This window comes from Lissotriton vulgaris, chromosome 5 (assembly GCF_964263255.1).
Source record: "Lissotriton vulgaris chromosome 5, aLisVul1.2, whole genome shotgun sequence".
Lineage (NCBI taxonomy): Eukaryota > Metazoa > Chordata > Amphibia > Caudata > Salamandridae > Lissotriton > Lissotriton vulgaris.
The window spans coordinates 713343291-713361598 of NC_141693.1; the positions used below are offsets into that span (position 1 = coordinate 713343291).

The 18308-nt window shown below is 45.3% G+C and overlaps 1 protein-coding gene across 6 annotated transcripts in view; it reads left to right on the plus strand.

Annotated features, from left to right (window-relative positions):
* The window catches only part of NOLC1 (nucleolar and coiled-body phosphoprotein 1), a 539002-nt gene that overhangs the window by 151259 nt on the left and 369435 nt on the right, over positions 1-18308 (plus strand). For all 6 annotated transcript variants that reach the window (XM_086922145.1, XM_086922146.1, XM_086922147.1 and 3 more), the window contains exon 3: positions 609-736. In XM_086922145.1, coding sequence (XP_086778271.1) covers positions 609-736 — 128 coding nt within the window. The remainder of the gene's footprint in view (positions 1-608; positions 737-18308) is intronic.

An 18308-nucleotide genomic window follows, 5' to 3' on the forward strand; every position in this document is an offset into this window, starting at 1 on the left:
ACACATGCATACCTTCTTGTTGTAATTTTATATTTCCTGCCTGCCCGTAGGCAAGGGCAGTCTTCATCTCTGTTTTTGTCTCTGTTCACAAGTGAACCAGCCAGGAAGCAATATACTTGATGCTCTTTCTGAAAAGTCTGTAGCTCCTCTCTCCCAGAGAGGCTATTGAGCAGGCGAGCTATAGTAGTAGTATTATTATTATTATTTTTTCTTTAACTTTTACATAATTTTGAAAAAAGGTGCCAATTGATCCATGATGTCGTTTACGAATAGAAACTTGTGAATTTCCTTGCACATTCATCTAATATATTTCTACCTGTACCAACATTTATGAATTAAACGTATGAAATGTATATATACTCTATCCAACTTTATGTAAATAATTATAGTGTGTGAATATATATATATATATATATATATATATATATATATATATATATCATAGCGACCAACAAGTTATGAATGTATGAGTAAATATACGTTATGAAGGGGGTGTAGAAGCAAATAAGGCTGGGCATATGACAAGCTTAAAATAAACTAAGATGTAGAGACAATGCATGTTAATGATTAGACAGGGGTGCTTCACCCAAGCTTTTTCAATCTTTCAGTTCCTCCGGTGCGAAAAAACGGAAATTAAGGTCAAATGAGCCTTCTGTGACTAAGAAGAAAAAGAGAGATTCATCAAGTTGCTATGACTATGCGAATGAAGATGATGACCCGAAGGTTAAACAACCAGGTAGGAAAATGCTATTGCTTTCAACAAATATGCATTCTCTGTACTTTGTGGTCTGCCTAGAAGTTGTACATCAAAATGCAAAAACTCTTAAGCCTCAACTGACTCCCCTGTGACCACCAAAATGTCTGTTTTAGTGGTTCATAGGTATCAAAACAACAAATATAAATAATTAGCCATGAATTTTATTACGTCAGCTCAGAAGGTATAGACAAATATTTTAATTAATAATCAACACATATATACAGTGTACAAAGACTAAAATGTTATTTTCCAATCTTAACCTACTTTATATATCAGCATTCAAACAAATCAAAATATGAATGAATTGAAAAAGTCTCATCAACAGAGAAAGAAATTTAAAGAAGTAATCAAAAATTTTAAGCAAAGGCATAGTGGCAGAATGTTGGTATTCACACGAAGACAGGAAACAGTCTATCACAACTTTACTTCTCGTAAAGCCAAGCCACTTTGGACCAGTAGAACGTCCACTTGCGTTGAGTGGGTTCTAATGGATCATCCATTCACGTGCCTCAAGACTGTTAATGGATGGCCTCATATGCTATTGGTAATTCCAAATTATCATCAGTGTCAGATCTTAAGATCCATAAATGTCTGAAATACCAACCCTTATCAGTTAATACTAGGACTACCTCAGTGAGACAAAACATTAAACAACTAAAGTGTTTAAAAAAGACACAACATGACTAATGGAAAATCAATAGTTCTTCCTGATTACAGATTGTAAAAATGTTGTAGTGTAGTTCCCGTATTCCCAAATAGGCTCTGCGCATTGGAATAATATATACTGTAGTTTAGACGTAGGACTGAGGTCTACTAGGTCTCTACCGAATATATTAAACTTAATAGTGAGTGCCAGCTAGCTCAGAGGTCACTAGAAATTTTCTTGAATTCACAAGAAGGGATTCGTTTCTGACAACCGCATAAACATGACAACTTTGTTTCCCAAGAATAAGAAATCAAATCTCTAGAGTCGCAGAACCAATAGATAACTATTTTACTCAGTCAGTCGTGCATGCTTCGTTTCACCAGAGATGCAGAGAAATAGAGAGACTGACGTTTTCAATAAAAGTATTTATTGAACAGTCTTCTTTCTCAAGCATTGGAAATGAACTGCTACAATCGTAATACTGGTTATAAAGTACGAGGCATATAATACAAACAGTATTATAAAGTAGCACTGTAAAAGCATGATATGGTTTCAAAGCCATTAAAGTGCATAAAATGTATAAAATACATACAGTAATACATAATGACTAAAAGTACTCAACTAGTGCTTCTAAAATACCCCTACCCCGGTGTACCTAACGTAAGTCTAGTACTAGGGAGGAAGTAAGTGAGGAGTAGCCTAAGTTTAGTAGTTCTCTGCCAGGAATCTAATTCCAAGAATTCTCTAAGAGGTCTAATCAGCTCCGTACCTTGGTTTTAGAATGAAGAAGGTCTTGTATCTCTCTCTCAAGACTCGATTTCCCAGATACCCGCAAGGGTAGCCCGGAAACACTGGAGCTGGATTTCTCAGCAGGAGAAAAGACAGAGTCTCTCAGTGCGCCAGCTGGAGGGTCGGCTTCCTTCGGCACTTACTGCTGCAGGGCGTCGGGCAAGTAGATAGTCGATCTGCTCCAAACCACCATGTGTTTGACTGGGCAAACCTGGGCATATTTATACTTTGAAGGTGCCGAGTTTGACGCATGTTTGGACTTAATATCGTCACTCAAAGGCAAAATTCTTGGAAAACGCCAGGAGTTCTTGGAGAACTTAATATTCAAGCAGGGGGAAGTTCCTAGCTGCTGAAGGTGGGTTTTTCCAAGAATTCATTGTTAATTCTCATAACCTAGTGGAAGTAGCCATGCCGTATTTGGGCTGTATGGCTTAGACCAAATAGGGTAGTGATTTCTATGACTATATAAGGATATGATAAAGTATACCTATATAAGGGCATGAATCGGGAAAATTACACTCTGGCCTAGATTCGATTACAACAATGTAGTGTTCAAAATTCCTTGGGCAATCAAGTTTTCAATACAAATACATATTGTCATTTGAAACAACCTCAATCTATAATACTAATAGTGCATACCAAAAAAAGACATAATCACATATAAACACGGTTACGAGATATCAGATTCCTATTTATAAATGCTTCTGGGCAAACAATCTTGGGGTAATACATGATGGAATTTCCAATACAGATTCATATTGTCAAAAGAGCAATTGCTCAATCTTAGAACAGCAATCGAATAGTACATATTGAAAAATCAAGGTTGTTAGAAGGGGCGATCCCAGGGGGGGCAGAGGACGTTCTCCTGACCACCTGGTGACCCACCTCTCCCAGGAACGCTGCCGAGCACAGGCGTGAGACCCTCACAGGAGAGGGCTTCGCATTTAGGATCGTACACGCTGAGATTACACCACTCTATAAATGGACACCACACAGTGAGTTACTGAATAAAAGGCTCTTTATCCAACAGTAGTTATTATGTTCTTTCAAGTCAAACGGTCGGGTATTTACATTTAGATCGAGGGTTCGTAAGTTCTTGGTTGCAGCGGTGTGGGAAGTGGGACAGTCACAGTACGAAGCGTATCCGGCGCACGGCTCTCAATCCTCGAACCGGGGGATACAGAAACGCCTATACTGCCATTCACGGATCAGGGAGCTCGCCGCTTAATCCCTGCAACACGCCTGGATCACGCTGCAACTCGCGGTACCCGCTGCGCGGGTCCCGCATCGCCCGTCTGCCTGGGTCTTTGAGTGAGGCGTAGGACTATCGTTGGAGTCATCTGTCACACCCGAGGGCGGGAGAGGAACACTCCTTCAGGGCTGCGAGCGCCAGGTGAGGGACAGGGACTCCATTTCCCAGGAGTCCCTGGGTTGCCATCACCTGCACCTGGACGCTCTCCCTGCTTGCCCCGCCCCCGACCGCCGAGCTAAAGCTGCCGCCTGCCCAGGACACTGTGGGAAACGCCTATACTGCCATTCACGGATCAGGGAGCTCGCTGCTTAATCCCTGCAACACGCCTGCTGTTCACCGGATCACGCTGCAACTCGCGGTACCCGCTGCGCGGGTCCCGCATCGCCCGTCTGCCTGGGTCTTTGAGTGAGGCGTAGGACTATCGTTGGAGTCATCTGTCACACCCGAGGGCGGGAGAGGAACACTCCTTCAGGGCTGCGAGCGCCAGGTGAGGGACAGGGACTCCATTTCCCAGGAGTCCCTGGGTTGCCATCACCTGCACCTGGACGCTCTCCCTGCTTGCCCCGACCGCCGAGCTAAAGCTGCCGCCTGCCCAGGACACTGTGGGAAACGCCTATACTGCCATTCACGGATCAGGGAGCTCGCCGCTTAATCCCTGCAACACGCCTGCTGTTCACCGGATCACGCTGCAACTCGCGGTACCCGCTGCGCGGGTCCCGCATCGCCCGTCTGCCTGGGTCTTTGAGTGAGGCGTAGGACTATCGTTGGAGTCATCTGTCACACCCGAGGGCGGGAGAGGAACACTCCTTCAGGGCTGCGAGCGCCAGGTGAGGGACAGGGACTCCATTTCCCAGGAGTCCCTGGGTTGCCATCACCTGCACCTGGACGCTCTCCCTGCTTGCCCCGCCCCCGACCGCCGAGCTAAAGCTGCCGCCTGCCCAGGACACTGTGGGAAACGCCTATACTGCCATTCACGGATCAGGGAGCTCGCCGCTTAATCCCTGCAACACGCCTGCTGTTCACCGGATCACGCTGCAACTCGCGGTACCCGCTGCGCGGGTCCCGCATCGCCCGTCTGCCTGGGTCTTTGAGTGAGGCGTAGGACTATCGTTGGAGTCATCTGTCACACCCGAGGGCGGGAGAGGAACACTCCTTCAGGGCTGCGAGCGCCAGGTGAGGGACAGGGACTCCATTTCCCAGGAGTCCCTGGGTTGCCATCACCTGCACCTGGACGCTCTCCCTGCTTGCCCCGCCCCCAACCGCCTCATCGCTATATTGGGAACGTCTGACCCCCGCTACGCGGGACGCGTGCGGGACGCCCGGGGCTAAGCCCGGGCAAAGGGCGGGCCCTCTGTGGCCTGAGGAGCCTGGCCTGGGCCATAACCCCTGTTCGTTTACATACCGCCCAAGGGACGATTGGACACATGAACTGTAAGTTGATTGCATTCCCTGATTAGCGCTTGTGGACTGTTATTCATAAGTATCAGTTAACTGTTACATGTTTAGGATCTTTATTACCCTCTATCCTGTGCATTAAGGCCGCTTGAAAATCGGTGGTGGGGATTACCATGAACTGCCGGGAAACCCGGAGCATGGCAGTCGCAGAAGCAAAAAAATTGACTGGTACCCTAGATGATTTTATTGTTCGTACACATGCACTGATTGACGAGGGTATAACACTAATGGACAGGAGGGTGTCGCAAGATTTGGCTATAGCCAGGAGATCTTCTCTAGGCCCAATTGCCCAGGCTTGTACGCCTAACCCAGAGAGCCGCCCTGTTAGCCTTGCCTTGGTACACAATTCTGGGGACACTGGGGATCTTGATGCCTTAAACTCGCAGCAGGATCTGGAGGCCACCCCCAACCTTGATCTTATAACAGCAAGCGTCCCAGACAGGATAGATTTAGTCAACCCTACCGGGGCTAGTGATATACACCAAAAGGGTCTAAAAGAAGGAGCAATCCCCAAGCAAAAGGTAAAAAAACCCACCTTTACTAAAGGGAAGAAAGCACAAACGGTCAATAAGCGTAACAACCCCTTCATAGTTCCATCAAACACTAATGGGGCAGCCTGTGCAATCGACACTGGGGGGGCACATTCTACAAACACCGGCTTGCCTTTAAGCCTCCCAGACGACACCATCATAGATAAAAGTCTGGAGGAAATCATGGAATTAAGTGGAGAAATTACTAGCTCAGCTCAACATAGTCAGGAGGGGTGTGGGTCAAATATGTTTGACAATAATAATATCTTGAACATATTGAAATCTTTACTTGAACCCATGGAGGCTAGACTGCGCCGCATAGAAACCATCTTGACCAACATTCACAAAGACATCAGTGCCCCTAGCCTCACCACGAACCCCAAAACATTTCACACCACTAACACAGCCACCAAGTCTTCTTTGGCTGGCAAAAAAGCTACTGTGGTTAGTAATAACTCTTCTAATAGCACAAGTAACACCCCTGCTGTGGAAGGCACTAAACCTAAAACCACAGTGTCAAAACAACCTGAGACTTCATCTAAACCTAAGCCACCCCCCCAGGTTAAATCAAATGACCCTATTCCACCGACCCCAAACCCGGTATCGATAGCCGAACCCAAGGTAATGGCCCGTAGAAACATCCATCTTCCCCCAGATGCATGCCCCTACGTAGTGATTCTAACCGGGGTTAGTGTAATTTCACCTTTAGAAACTGAATCCAACCAGGCCCTAAAAAATAAAGTGTGCCACTGGCTCTCTAAAAATTATCCCTTACCGCCTAACATGCCAAGCAACATCTTAATGGTGGAAAGAACCCCATGGGTGGGAGGAAATAGGAAAAGTCTGCAAGGGGACTGCGTGGTGGTCACCTTTGAGAACACACAGGTGGTAGATTTAATTTGTAGAGGGACCCCTAGATACCAAGCTAGTACTGTCACCGCCAGGCCCCTCTCTTACTTCTACCTACCTGGTAACCAAACAGATAACAGATGGAGCTGGTTAAGGGGCCCACAGGAGACAACATCAATTCACAGGCAAAACCACCCCTGGGAGGCACACCCTGCAGGCTGGGATGAAGGTGTTAATGCGGGTTGGAACTTGGCCAGGCCCAGAAGAGGAAGACCGCCTTATGGGGGCTCTGTGGCAGGGCCCTATAATAGCCACCCACCCCACTACCAACAGTTTGCTCAGGGATATGACAATTTTTTCAATTTCCCCACCTCTAATCGATATGATTATTTGTCAACTTTAGATGGGACTGATTGACAAACACAGGTCTCTCCCTGTATGGAAAAACTTGAAAACAACCCCTCATTCTCTATGCAAATGGATAAGAGCATTTTGGACGGGCAGATGTCCTGTTCAATTACCATTAATTGTGAGGGTGGGGAAGGAAGAGATCCTCTCAATGTAAAAACGGCTGGGCCATGGAGGGGCGAGGATTTGTCAATAGCAACCTGGAATATTGCGGGACTCAAAAATAAAGTGGACAATCCAATTTGGCGGGACCAAATAGGTTCCATGGACCTAATAGCCCTGCAGGAGACCTGGGATACTGAAAACCTACTGACTCTGGACGGGTTTACCACCTTCTCAACCCCAGCAGTTGGATCCTCGAGGGGGCGTGCCAGAGGGGGTTTGGTTACTCTGATTTCTGCCAAAATCCCTGGGACATACACGCAAGTAGCCACTGGTTGTCCTTACTGTGTTGCTGTCTTAATCTCCTATAGGAATCATCACAATGTCTTGGTCATAAATTTTTATAACTCATTTGACAGGGACAGCCCAGTAAGTAACTTGATGATGTTAAGTGCTTTTCTGGCCAACTTTAAAGAGTCGGCAGAGCATGACTGTACCATTTTGTTGATGGGAGATTTCAATATTCATAGATGTAAGGAAAACTGCCCCCCCAATGTGTTATTCGGTACCCCGGACGAAGAAAATACCCATTTTGAACACTCAGAGCAGGGTACCTTTCTGGAAATAATGTTGGCTGAACATGGGCTTATTTTACCAAAGGCGGATGACGAGGATATCCCCACTTTCACGGGCCATGGTAGTGGCTCTGTGATCGATTATATTTTCCTCTACAGCACTAATGGAGCCCAAAGCAGTAGCTACACAGTCTTAAGGTCCCATTTCAGTGATCATAACCTTGTGGTTTTAAAAGCAAAGAATATATTTGTCACCAAGGATAGCTGTAAAAATTTGACAGATAAGCATGATCTGCGGTTAACGGATCAAGCACGCAGAATCAGATGGTGTAGAGTAATCCCAGATGAGTTTTTTTGTAACTTGTGTGAGAGTAGTAGGGATGACCTGATGCTGTGTTTGGATGAACGGGCTGGGGATGGCGAAGTAATGGAGGCGTATAAAAAGGTCTGCATTGATATTCTCTCCAAATTGACTGTTCATGGTAAAAGTAGAACACAAGGGACTGACGGCTGGTTCGACAAAAAATGTTCAGCAGCAAACCGTAAACTTAAGGCTGCCCTCAAATTAGAACCAGTTGACAGACGGTTAGTAGCTACCCTTAGGAGAGATTATAAAACAACAATTGATGAAAGGCGGCGCGAGATCAGGGAAGACGCTTGGGCTGATCTAACCTCTACAGAGGTATTAAAAAATAGCGCCAAGTTTTGGGCGGTGGTAAATCAACCTTACTTCTCGGATTCCAACAACAATGAATTGGATTGTGGTATCCAGGAAGAACGATGGCACACACACTTTAGTTTAGTTTATGAAGACGAGACCCAGGTGGTAGAACGCCTGACCGCATTCCCTCAATTACCATACACCCTATCTGTGAATGAGGAGGAGGTGGCAGCGGCCATTGGCTTGATGACCAGTAACAAAGCCCCCGGGCCCGATGGCGTCCCCTCTGACCTTTTTAAAGCTGATACTTTATTTTGGTCCAAAGTTTTAACTAATGTTTTTAATAGAGTCTCTAAGACGGGCATTCCTGAGTCATGGTCACAGTCGGTAATCGTGCCAATTTACAAAAAAGGGGATGGGGGGACCCTGGTAATTACCGACCCATATCCCTTATTGACTCTGCAGTTAAGGTTTTGGGGAGGGTGGTTTTAGGTAAATTGACCACCTGGCTAGAGGAGACAAACACACTTTCACCTCTACAGTACGGCTTCCGCAAGGGACGTGGCACAATCGACCAAAGCCTAAATTTACAGCTGCTAATTGGGAAGTACACCTTAGCTAAACCAGGTTCATTGTTTATTGCTTTTATGGATCTGTCCTCGGCGTTCGACCGGGTAAACAGATCTAAACTGTGGGACCAGCTCCTTAAAATCGGAACAGACCCCAACATAGTTTACTTTCTAGCAGATCTTCATAGGGATCTTACTGCAACGGTCCGCTATGATAGAAAGGGGAACTGCACGGAGAAAATTAGCATTATCAATGGCGTGAGACAGGGGTGCATCCTTGCTCCCCTGCTTTTCACACTATATATTAACGACCTTGGCAAAGCTTTGAGTGGAGCCTGTAAGGATATCCCGAAGGCTGGGAAATATTTACTGCCTGCCCTACTGTATGCGGATGACGCCGCACTTTTAGCTAGAACCTCATTAGGACTCCAAAGCTTGCTGAACTCTTTTTATGTCTTTATGGATAATCTTGACCTGAGTGTTAACTTTGGGAAGTCTCACGTCATGGTAGTAGGTCACAAAGCCAAGGCAAGGAAAAATGTGATGCCACTTTTTTGTAATAAACACAAGCTGTCGCGAGTCTCTAGATTTCCCTATTTGGGGGTGGTCTTCGATGAAGGCTCAACGTGGAACTCCCAACTGGTGGAGAAAAAAACCTCCTTGGCACGTTCAACCTCCGCAGTACTAAGATTTTCCCGTAAACTAGGAGTGAAACCCATTGAGGCAGTACTAAAAGTATACGCTTCTAAATGTATTGCAATTGCCACGTATGGGGCCGACTTGTGGGGCTTCAAAAATGTCTCATCGCTCCAAGTCTCAGAGGACAATTTCTTAAAAACTCTTCTTTCCTTGCCTAGCTCCACCGCAAACTACATAGTTCACCAGGAGTGTGGAGTAGGCTATTTGGAAGACAAAATTGCCCTGGCCCCCTTACTAAAATGGTTGGCAGTTTGGCTAAACCCAGAGCTTGACGTAAACCATGAAATCCTAAAAGATTGTCTAAGCCTGGATCATTGGGACAAAATCACCTGGTTGAAGTACGTGCAACAAATGTGTGTAAAACTGGGACGTCCAGAATTGTTTGATAAACCTTCAAGCTTGGTGAAAGGGGATATAAAATGGGTCAAAAACACCTTCTTGCTGAATAGAGGAATGGACAGAGAGGGCAGGGAGCTGCTTAAATCCTCTGTCAGGTCCCATCAGCTGATTGTCTCACCCGACCCCGAACCGGAACTGTACCTTAAAGTTGTGAACAACGCTAATCATAGGTACTTGTTAACAAGGTTCCGTCTGAATAAAATACATCTCTTAATTTCTGGCCGCCCCGTTTGGACTAGAAGTAAGGATTTAGTATTATGCACATGTGATGGTTGTTCAATCATGGATACGGCTCATTTTCTGTTTTTCTGTGGCCACTTCAAAGGTATTAGATTTAAATTTATTATACCATTGCTAAAAGGAAAGGGTTTTAGGCAAGTGAAGCCAGCCTTGCTGTACCTGCAACTCTTGGCAGAGATCTGGGTCATTTTTAATGTGGCTAAATTTTTAACTATCGCAATGAGACTTAGCAAAAAGATTGCTTGGCCTTAGAGGACTTTGTATAAACACAAAATACCGTTCGAAACCTTAACCAAGGGCACTAATGTGCATATTGTTGTTTTTAAAAGGAAAAAACTTTACACTCTGTATATTTCTGTTTTTATCCATGTTAGCTGCTATATTTTTTTATGGGCGGATGATGGATTGTTTTAATGCTTGTACACTTTTATGGTTTTTGTGATTTAAACCGAATAAAGTATCTTTTGAATTTGAATTTGACTGCTGTAGATGTAGGTCGTACTGGTTGCTCCACTCACCGTCCTCGAGCCACGTTGTCTCGGTAGTGCCGTCGGTCCAGCCGGACCAGAGTACCCCTCAAGCCGCGACCAGGTCAGCAGGGCTCGAGCAGAGGTTGTTACAGCATTGTTAGATTTCAAGGGAGCCACAACCAAGTCAGCAGGGCTCAAGGAGCTTCAGGCGGACGTTCTTCTCCGCCAGGATAAGCCGCGACCACGTCAGCAGGGCTCGCAAAGATTCCAAAGTTCGGGTAGCGATCTTCTTTTGATATGGTTGAGCTGCGACCAGGTCAGCAGGGCTCTCTTCTTCCAGGATTCAACTGCCCGCTAGTTCCAGAGCAGGCCTTAAGTCCTGTTTCCCTTTGAAGTCCGAGCCCTCGCAGGCGGCTATCTGGTGCCCGGGGGCTGATTGTCGGGGTTTCCTGCTATCCGGCCCTCTGATCCCTTGAAGATGGGTCCGGGAGTTTCCAGACACCCAGCAGGAAGTGGGGGCAGCTCTCTGGGAGGCCGGTGGGGTGATCGAAGCCAGTCTTCAGCGGGAGGCCAGAGGTGTGATCGAAACTACTCCACCCTATCTCACTCAGAGGAAGCCCTTTACCCCCCAGCCGGGCATGGGGTGTCTGGTGCCTATGTTTCGCTGGGGCCGGGGTCATGCCGTTGGCTATGGAGTCAGGGATCTTATGGAAATGTGATGGCTACCGGAGGCCTTCGGGGTTGATGCGGGTTGTGGGCGTCCGGTACCGGGAGGATAGATGGCGGAATACGGGGGGTGGTCGTCCTTTCTGTAGGGTCATGGAGGGAGCGAAGCGGACACAGGACGGGACAACCGGGGGTTCCTGCTGCGCTGGGGTAACTGTCGGGGGGGAACCACGCCACAAGGCCAGGTCTAACAAAGGTCATGTGTGAAACCACCTCACTATAAACCTAAAGAAGAGAGTACATTTAATGTTAGAGAAACGTTGGTTAGACAGTCCTTAGTTAAATTCAAAAGAGCTTTATTCGGTATGTACAACAACCATAAAAGCAAAAACAAGATTTTAAAAAGCACATGTATAAGACATCTAAACATAAAACAGTCCAATTAGTTATCAAGTATAAAAAAAATCCAATGCATAAATCAGAGCAATTAATTATCAAGTATGATAGATTTCCTAGCAGCAATTGTTTTACAATAAAAGAAGCAACATAAAAGCATATTCCAGGATCATCCAGAGTAACCAGTAAGTTTATTACAGCATGAGTTGTTCTCACATTGAATTTAAAAAAAAGGTTTCAAATAAAAACGTCTTAAAAATGAATAAAACTTACAGAATAGCATGAAATGTGTGGTGATTTGTTTTGATAGCCCATCACAGGGGCATAGGGTTGACGGGACACATTTTCATGGTAGAAAAGGAAACTAGGTGATGTACTATACCTAATCTCAAGCGGGTCAGAACAAAGCGGTGTGAGGGCCTAGTCACTGCTGTCAAGTAATCTTGAAATCCTCCTCTGATCTCAGACTGTTGATAAAATACGAGAGCAGGTTGTTTCCCTATCACTCTCCTGCGAGTCTCTATTTCATGGGCTAAGAAGGTATCCTTAATTTTCTTTTTGGATATAGTTGTCACCCAGCCTGGATCTCCCTGGATCTGAAGATTAAATAAGTTACTAAACCAGTCACGAATGTGAGAAGATGGCCTGGTATATGCTGTCCACTAATTAAAGTGGGCACCTTGCACCAGTCCAAAAGGCCCTTATTGATGATTAGGTTAAAGACCACCTTTATTGAAAGCTATCCTAGTGGTAGCTGTGGAGAGCAGCCTTCAGGCTAAGTCTTGAAGGAATGTAAAGCAGCTTGTTTTACCAGATCAGAACCTCCTGAATGACCAAATGAAAGGAGAACCACACAAGAGATATGTAAAATATATGTATTTTTTATTAAACACTCTCTACTAACCTCTTTATGAGATTAGAGCACAAAGCACACAATATCAAATCACTAGAACGACAGTGAATAGCACAATACACAGCAGGTTCCAGGGGGAGACCGAACCATATACTAAGAAAGTGGTATAACAACCATGACTTAACTAGACACAGTGCCTGGAGTGCGTAGAATTGCTGGGACCCCAAGGACCCACCCAGAGGAGTGATACAGGGGACCCACGGAGGACGGGTGCAGTCTGTGAATACTGGCGCGAGCTCCGTACAACTCTATGGGAAAGTCGCGGTTGGGAAATTAAAGATTAAGGACACTTCGGAGTGGTCTTTAATCAAACCCCTTGGAACATACAAGGATTTAAGGCCAGCACCCTTGAGAGTACCGAGATACCCGTGATAACTATCATAGAGGAGCCGGGTGCATAGCGGTCAAGTGATGTTGGAAACCTTTGTCGTTTTTATTCACGTGATGCAAAGAAGTGCTGCTGCCAGGAAGATAAAAAGTGTACAGTGGAATCCAAGCCTGGATCCGAGTTGAGAAGAACCTGAAAGCAGAGGGGACAGAGTCTGGGTCACTTCATAGTGACCAGGGGCACGATAGACGAATGGCCACCAATGTCGGGGGCTTCAAGTGAGAAGATTCAATGCTTGACTCTGCAGCCACGGGGACCAAAGTCCGGAGGTGAGATGTCCCACGAAGGATATTGAGTGCTGAGTGTTCAGTGTCCGGATTGAACACCAACAAGCTTTGGCAACTGCAACCCACTCGGGCGGAGAAACTAAGCTTCGGTGAAGACCAGCAAGCCCCTGGGGACTCCAAGCAATGGAGAGTCAGGGCATGTCTGGAGCAACCAGGAAATCCCAAGGAGAGTCTAAGTTACCTTCACAGGGACCCACAGGCCAACGGACCAGGGATCTCGAAGGTACCTCGAGCTGAATCACAAAATACCAGCCCAGGTACACTTGTGGAGTGTAGGCCGGAATTCTTCAGTGGAAATATTGCTCGGGTCAGGATTACAAGTAGCCCAAAGGACCGCCAAAACGCATATGCTGCTGCAAAAGCACACAGTGCACAGGGGTTCGGGTCTCAGAATTGCTGAGAGAGCAAATCAACCTCGGAGACCTCGGGAACCCACCTCCTGTGTTGCAGAAATCTTAGGAGGAGTCAGGAGCTTGAGAGATGCAAAGCGGTCAGATGCGTTAAGGTGCCTGCTCCTTTATTCCAAGGGATATTTATTCAGTCATCCTGCGAAGTGTAGATCGTCGAAGTACTTGGTTTCTGTAGTAGAGTTTAGTGCAGGTAAAATCTAAAGTTCTGTAGTCCTGGTTCCTACTATACACCCAAGGATGGGGTGGGACAAACTCTGGGGACCCACCTAACGGCTAGGGCAGTCGACCTCGAATCTGGGTTTCGAGTCTCGGCAATGACGCTGAACATCCTGTGATTCTGGGCAAATCACTTAACCTCCCCGTGCCTAACAAAAATGAATGTATCCTCATGTAATGCAACTGGTGCTATGTAAAGCTCTCTGATACCCGATTCGGGTCAAGTTCGCGCTATATAAAACTCTGTAAAATAAAATATGGGAGGGTCAGGACAGAGGGGTGGCTACACCCATGTCCTTAGTCCATGTTCACACCAGAGCAGGAGCAAATGGCTCCTGCACCTGGTTTGAACTGGACTATGTACAGGGACACCAAATGTACCCCTAGTGCAGACTTTCAGCCACTCAGAGTGCACCCGCCTAGCCCCAATACACTAAATCTTGTCTGGTAGGTGGTCACACCTCCCTGTGCCAGGAAACCCATTGTCAAGCCTTTCCCTGCTCGAGCTTGGCTCAAAAGCAGGAGGGCAGACTCATCTGTGGCTAGCAGCATCCATTTTGTGATGCCCAGTTCGAGAAAGCTGGTACTCTGGGTGTTCCGGTATTTCACATAAGTCCCTCTAGAATGGTGGTATCATACCTCCCACACCGGTTACTGGTGTGGAGGTATAATTCCAAGGTGTTTGACACCAAACACAACAGGTTTCCTTGCAGCCATTCCAAAGTTAGTATTTACCGCAAGGTTATAAGGCACTTAAGTATACATGGTTGGCTGCAGCAAAGAACAACCCCGGAAAATAGGTTCTGAAGGCTGCAAAGGGGCCCTGCTCATGCAGGAGCACCCTCTCACATAAAACCCTGCACCCTTCCTTCAGGACTGATAAGTCCTGCCATAGGGGTGACTGATAGGTTTTTATGTTCAGTGATTACGAATAGATATAGTGAACCTTTATCTAGATGTATGCACCGCCTTACACAGGCTGCAGTAGCAGACCTGCGGTGTCAGTTTGAATGGTCTCTCAGGGGTGGCATAATACATGCTGCGGCCCCTGGGAGGCCTCTGGGATACCTATGCTTTGGGTACATAGTATACCATATTCTGGGGACTGATGAGGGTACCCCAGTATCCAATCTGGAGTGTACCTAAAGTACATACAATTGATTTAGAGGAGAAAGCAGCTAGACTGGGGTCCTGGATAGCAGTATCCCAGTCAGTCTAAGTCGAAAACGTATAAATCAGCAAAAAGTGGGGGTAACCATAAGAAGCAGATCCTACTCTCCTACAACGTATATATGTGAGCCAGGGGATACTGTAACTTGTATCCAAAAGTTAACAGTCTTTGATAATGGTTTGGGTAAATGTAGTCTCCTCTTTGGCCCAAGTGGATTTCCATAGCAATAATGGCCGCACAGCGATGTGATCCGATAGGTAATTTATACCTACTTCACGGTGTATCATTTTGGTAGATGCTGATGGGTAGGCACAAAAGGCGTTTTAAAAGGGAGTTTTCTTCGTGCTGTAGTGTCTGGTTATGATTTTGGCCCCAAACACCTGCGCTGTAAAGGTTTATGGCACCACATCTAGCCTTGTATAGGTCTACCATATCCTTAATACGGCGATTACCTAGCTTGGATGCAAATCTAAAAATCCTGTGGGCACTCTTGACCCTCTTAGAACGTACAAGTTTGTTTATCCATTTCCCATTTCCGGAGTAATTTACACCCCAGTTGCATTAGGTATTGACAGTTTCCACAGGGGAATTCTATATGTAACATGCTTTGCATTTCTTGGATGTCTGACCACAGGCCATGACAAAGGCTTTGGACTTATTAATTAATTTCCTTTTCTTAATGAAAAGGTTAAAATTGTCCATTAATCGCTGTAAACCAACTGGGGTTCTGGAAAGCAGCACCGCATCGTCTGCGTTAAGTAGGACCAGTATGGGTTTGCCAGCAATTTGTGGTGCATCAGCCTGTACTGACCTAAGGGCTGTCGGCTTTATTTATAATTGGAGAAAAAAGTAACGGTGCCAAAACGCAGCCCTGGGGATACCTCTTTTAACCTCAAAGTGTGGTATTCACTCGCCCCGCTGTCCATATCGCACCTTGCATGAAAGTTTCTCGTACAGCCTTGCAAGGAAAACAAATATCTGTTTGTCCTTAGTTAAGACAGTACCCAAGGTTATACAACTCAAATTAGGGCAACCCAAATTTAACCATACCTGAATACAAAGCAAAATATAAAGCAAAATTAAAACGTGCCAAACAAGTATTAAGGGCTGTACTAAAATGTGTGCATGTATCACTTACAAACACAGTGTTATTGAAAGGAGATCCTACCAGAAATTTAGATCTAAAATGATAGTATCAAATATAATCTTGTGTGATTGCGTCTAGAGATGGCTTGATGCCCATCAGTGCCCGTGGAACAGAATAAATAAACATGAATATAGAAAGCTGAAGCACATCACAAAAAGCATAAAGTCCAACAGATCGAAGAAGTGAGGATAATCAAATACTTCTATGTAGGAATGTAGCCCTTTTTGACATGGCCACCCCCACTTTTTACCTGTTAACTGATGTGATATCTATTGTAAGTGCAATTGGTTCCTGCTAACCAGCTCCCCAGTGCCAGAGCTCTTTCTCGAAATTGTACAATAGATTCCACCAATTGACAAAAACGTTATCACCCTCTGTAAGTCCCTAGGTATTTGTACTCCTGGCAACTACGGCGTAAGAGGGTCCCTAAGGGCAGCAGCATGAATTGTGCCACCCTAAGGGACTTGTAGGAGGTTGGCTTGGTATATGGTGCTCACATATGTAAGTGTAGCACCTTGCACTTATTCAGACAACCCTTATGGTACAGGGAGCATTGAGGGCCCACTGGGGGAAGCTTTACAGTGCATGGAAGCATACCTCCTGCACAGTTTATTGTGTGGGGGTATGATTCCAACATGTCTGATACCAAACACGACCAGGTTTGTTCCAGCCAGTTTAGAGATGGTCATCGTGTAATGACACATGGACACTCTGTGTATCGCTATGGCTGACACACTTGCAATCTCGGAAAATAGAGTCCGAAGGTCATAGGGGTGTTCTGCTCATGCAGGGGCACCCTCACACTGAGAACCGAGCACCCTGCCTTCAGGATTGAAAGGCCTGCCTTAGGGTTAACTTGTTGGTTTTAAGTGCAGATAAAAGAACATTATTTCCTCATCTTATTTTCTATGTCTTTGTCACGATCTTTGAAAGTAAATATTTAATAGTTACCTCTTGTCTTTATTATCTCTATTCTTTTCATTATACATTTTGTGATGTTTATGACATTTTCCTTTTATTTTAAGGAAAACTCTATGCTTTGAGAATGTAAATTTCTTACCAAAGGGAAGAGTACTAACCGGTATTTATATCAAGATTATTTTAGCGGTAGGCGGGCCACTGTGACTGACATCACGAATGTTAAAATGTGTTTTTCTTTTTTGTTTTCTCTCTGGCTTCTTGAGGTCTTGGCTTTACCTTTTGTCACCAGTTTTCCATTGTTATGCTGGTGCGGATAAGGCCGTGAGCACTCATGTTTGTTTCGATATAATGTACTCAAATGGTAAATTTTGGCGGTAGTGAGTGGAAATACTGCTGTCTTGTAGATGGTCACTTCACTTGGTACAGGAGCAAATGGTATAGAGGTGTGAGATCTAGATACTGCCAAGATCAAGGTAGGTCACTTGAGTGGCGGTAAAGAATTAGCAGTGTGTTGGTGAAGTAGAGTTACAGCTAGATTGTGAAAAACGCTTAGATGGTAATGGTTAGTGTCAAAAGTAAGCTCTTGACCCACTTATCAAAAAGAACTCGAACACTGCAGAGCGAACAATTTTTGGTAAAGTCAATAGGTCTGGCTTTGGTTACCAGTCTTTTGCCTTTGCCAGTGCCTGTTTTGTTTACAAATAGTTTTTGTACAGGTTACCATCTTTGGATGGGGTTTATTAAAGTAAAAAAAAAAAATCATCAATTATTTTCTTCCATGCATGTGGATGCTCGCACTGGTACAGGCAATAATCACTTAGATAAAAAGGTCAAAGATAACTGTCCGTGTGGATGGAGACTTGCTCAAAAAAGGCCAGCTGTTTTGGATTGTGCATTAAGACATGCAAGAGGCCTGGATGCAGTGTTGGAGTAGGGTAGCTGCCAGGCACAAAGGAAAACAAGCATTGGCAAAACCAACAGGTTTCAGTTTTGTTCTAGCACATGCAGTTTTAGCACATTAGTATGATACACAGAGGCTCACCAGGAGTGGCGAGAAAGAGCTTACAGTTGTGAAGTATTCTCTTGTGTGTGTGTATATATTTATATATAGCGTACACTATCACGGGGACATCTGGACTATCAACGCAGTCGCGAATATTTTTGAAAATATTTTAAAAAAATATCAATAAATCATTAGTATGCATTTTTATAGAGATAGGAGAGGGAGAGGAGTTGGCCTAACGGCTAGGGCGGTCGTCCTCGAATCTGGGTTAGTCTCAGCAATGACGCTGAACATCCTGTAATTCTGGGCAAATCACTTAACCTCTCCCTGCCTAACAGAAATGAATGTGTCCTCCTTAACGCAACTGGTGCTATGTAAAGCGCTCTGAT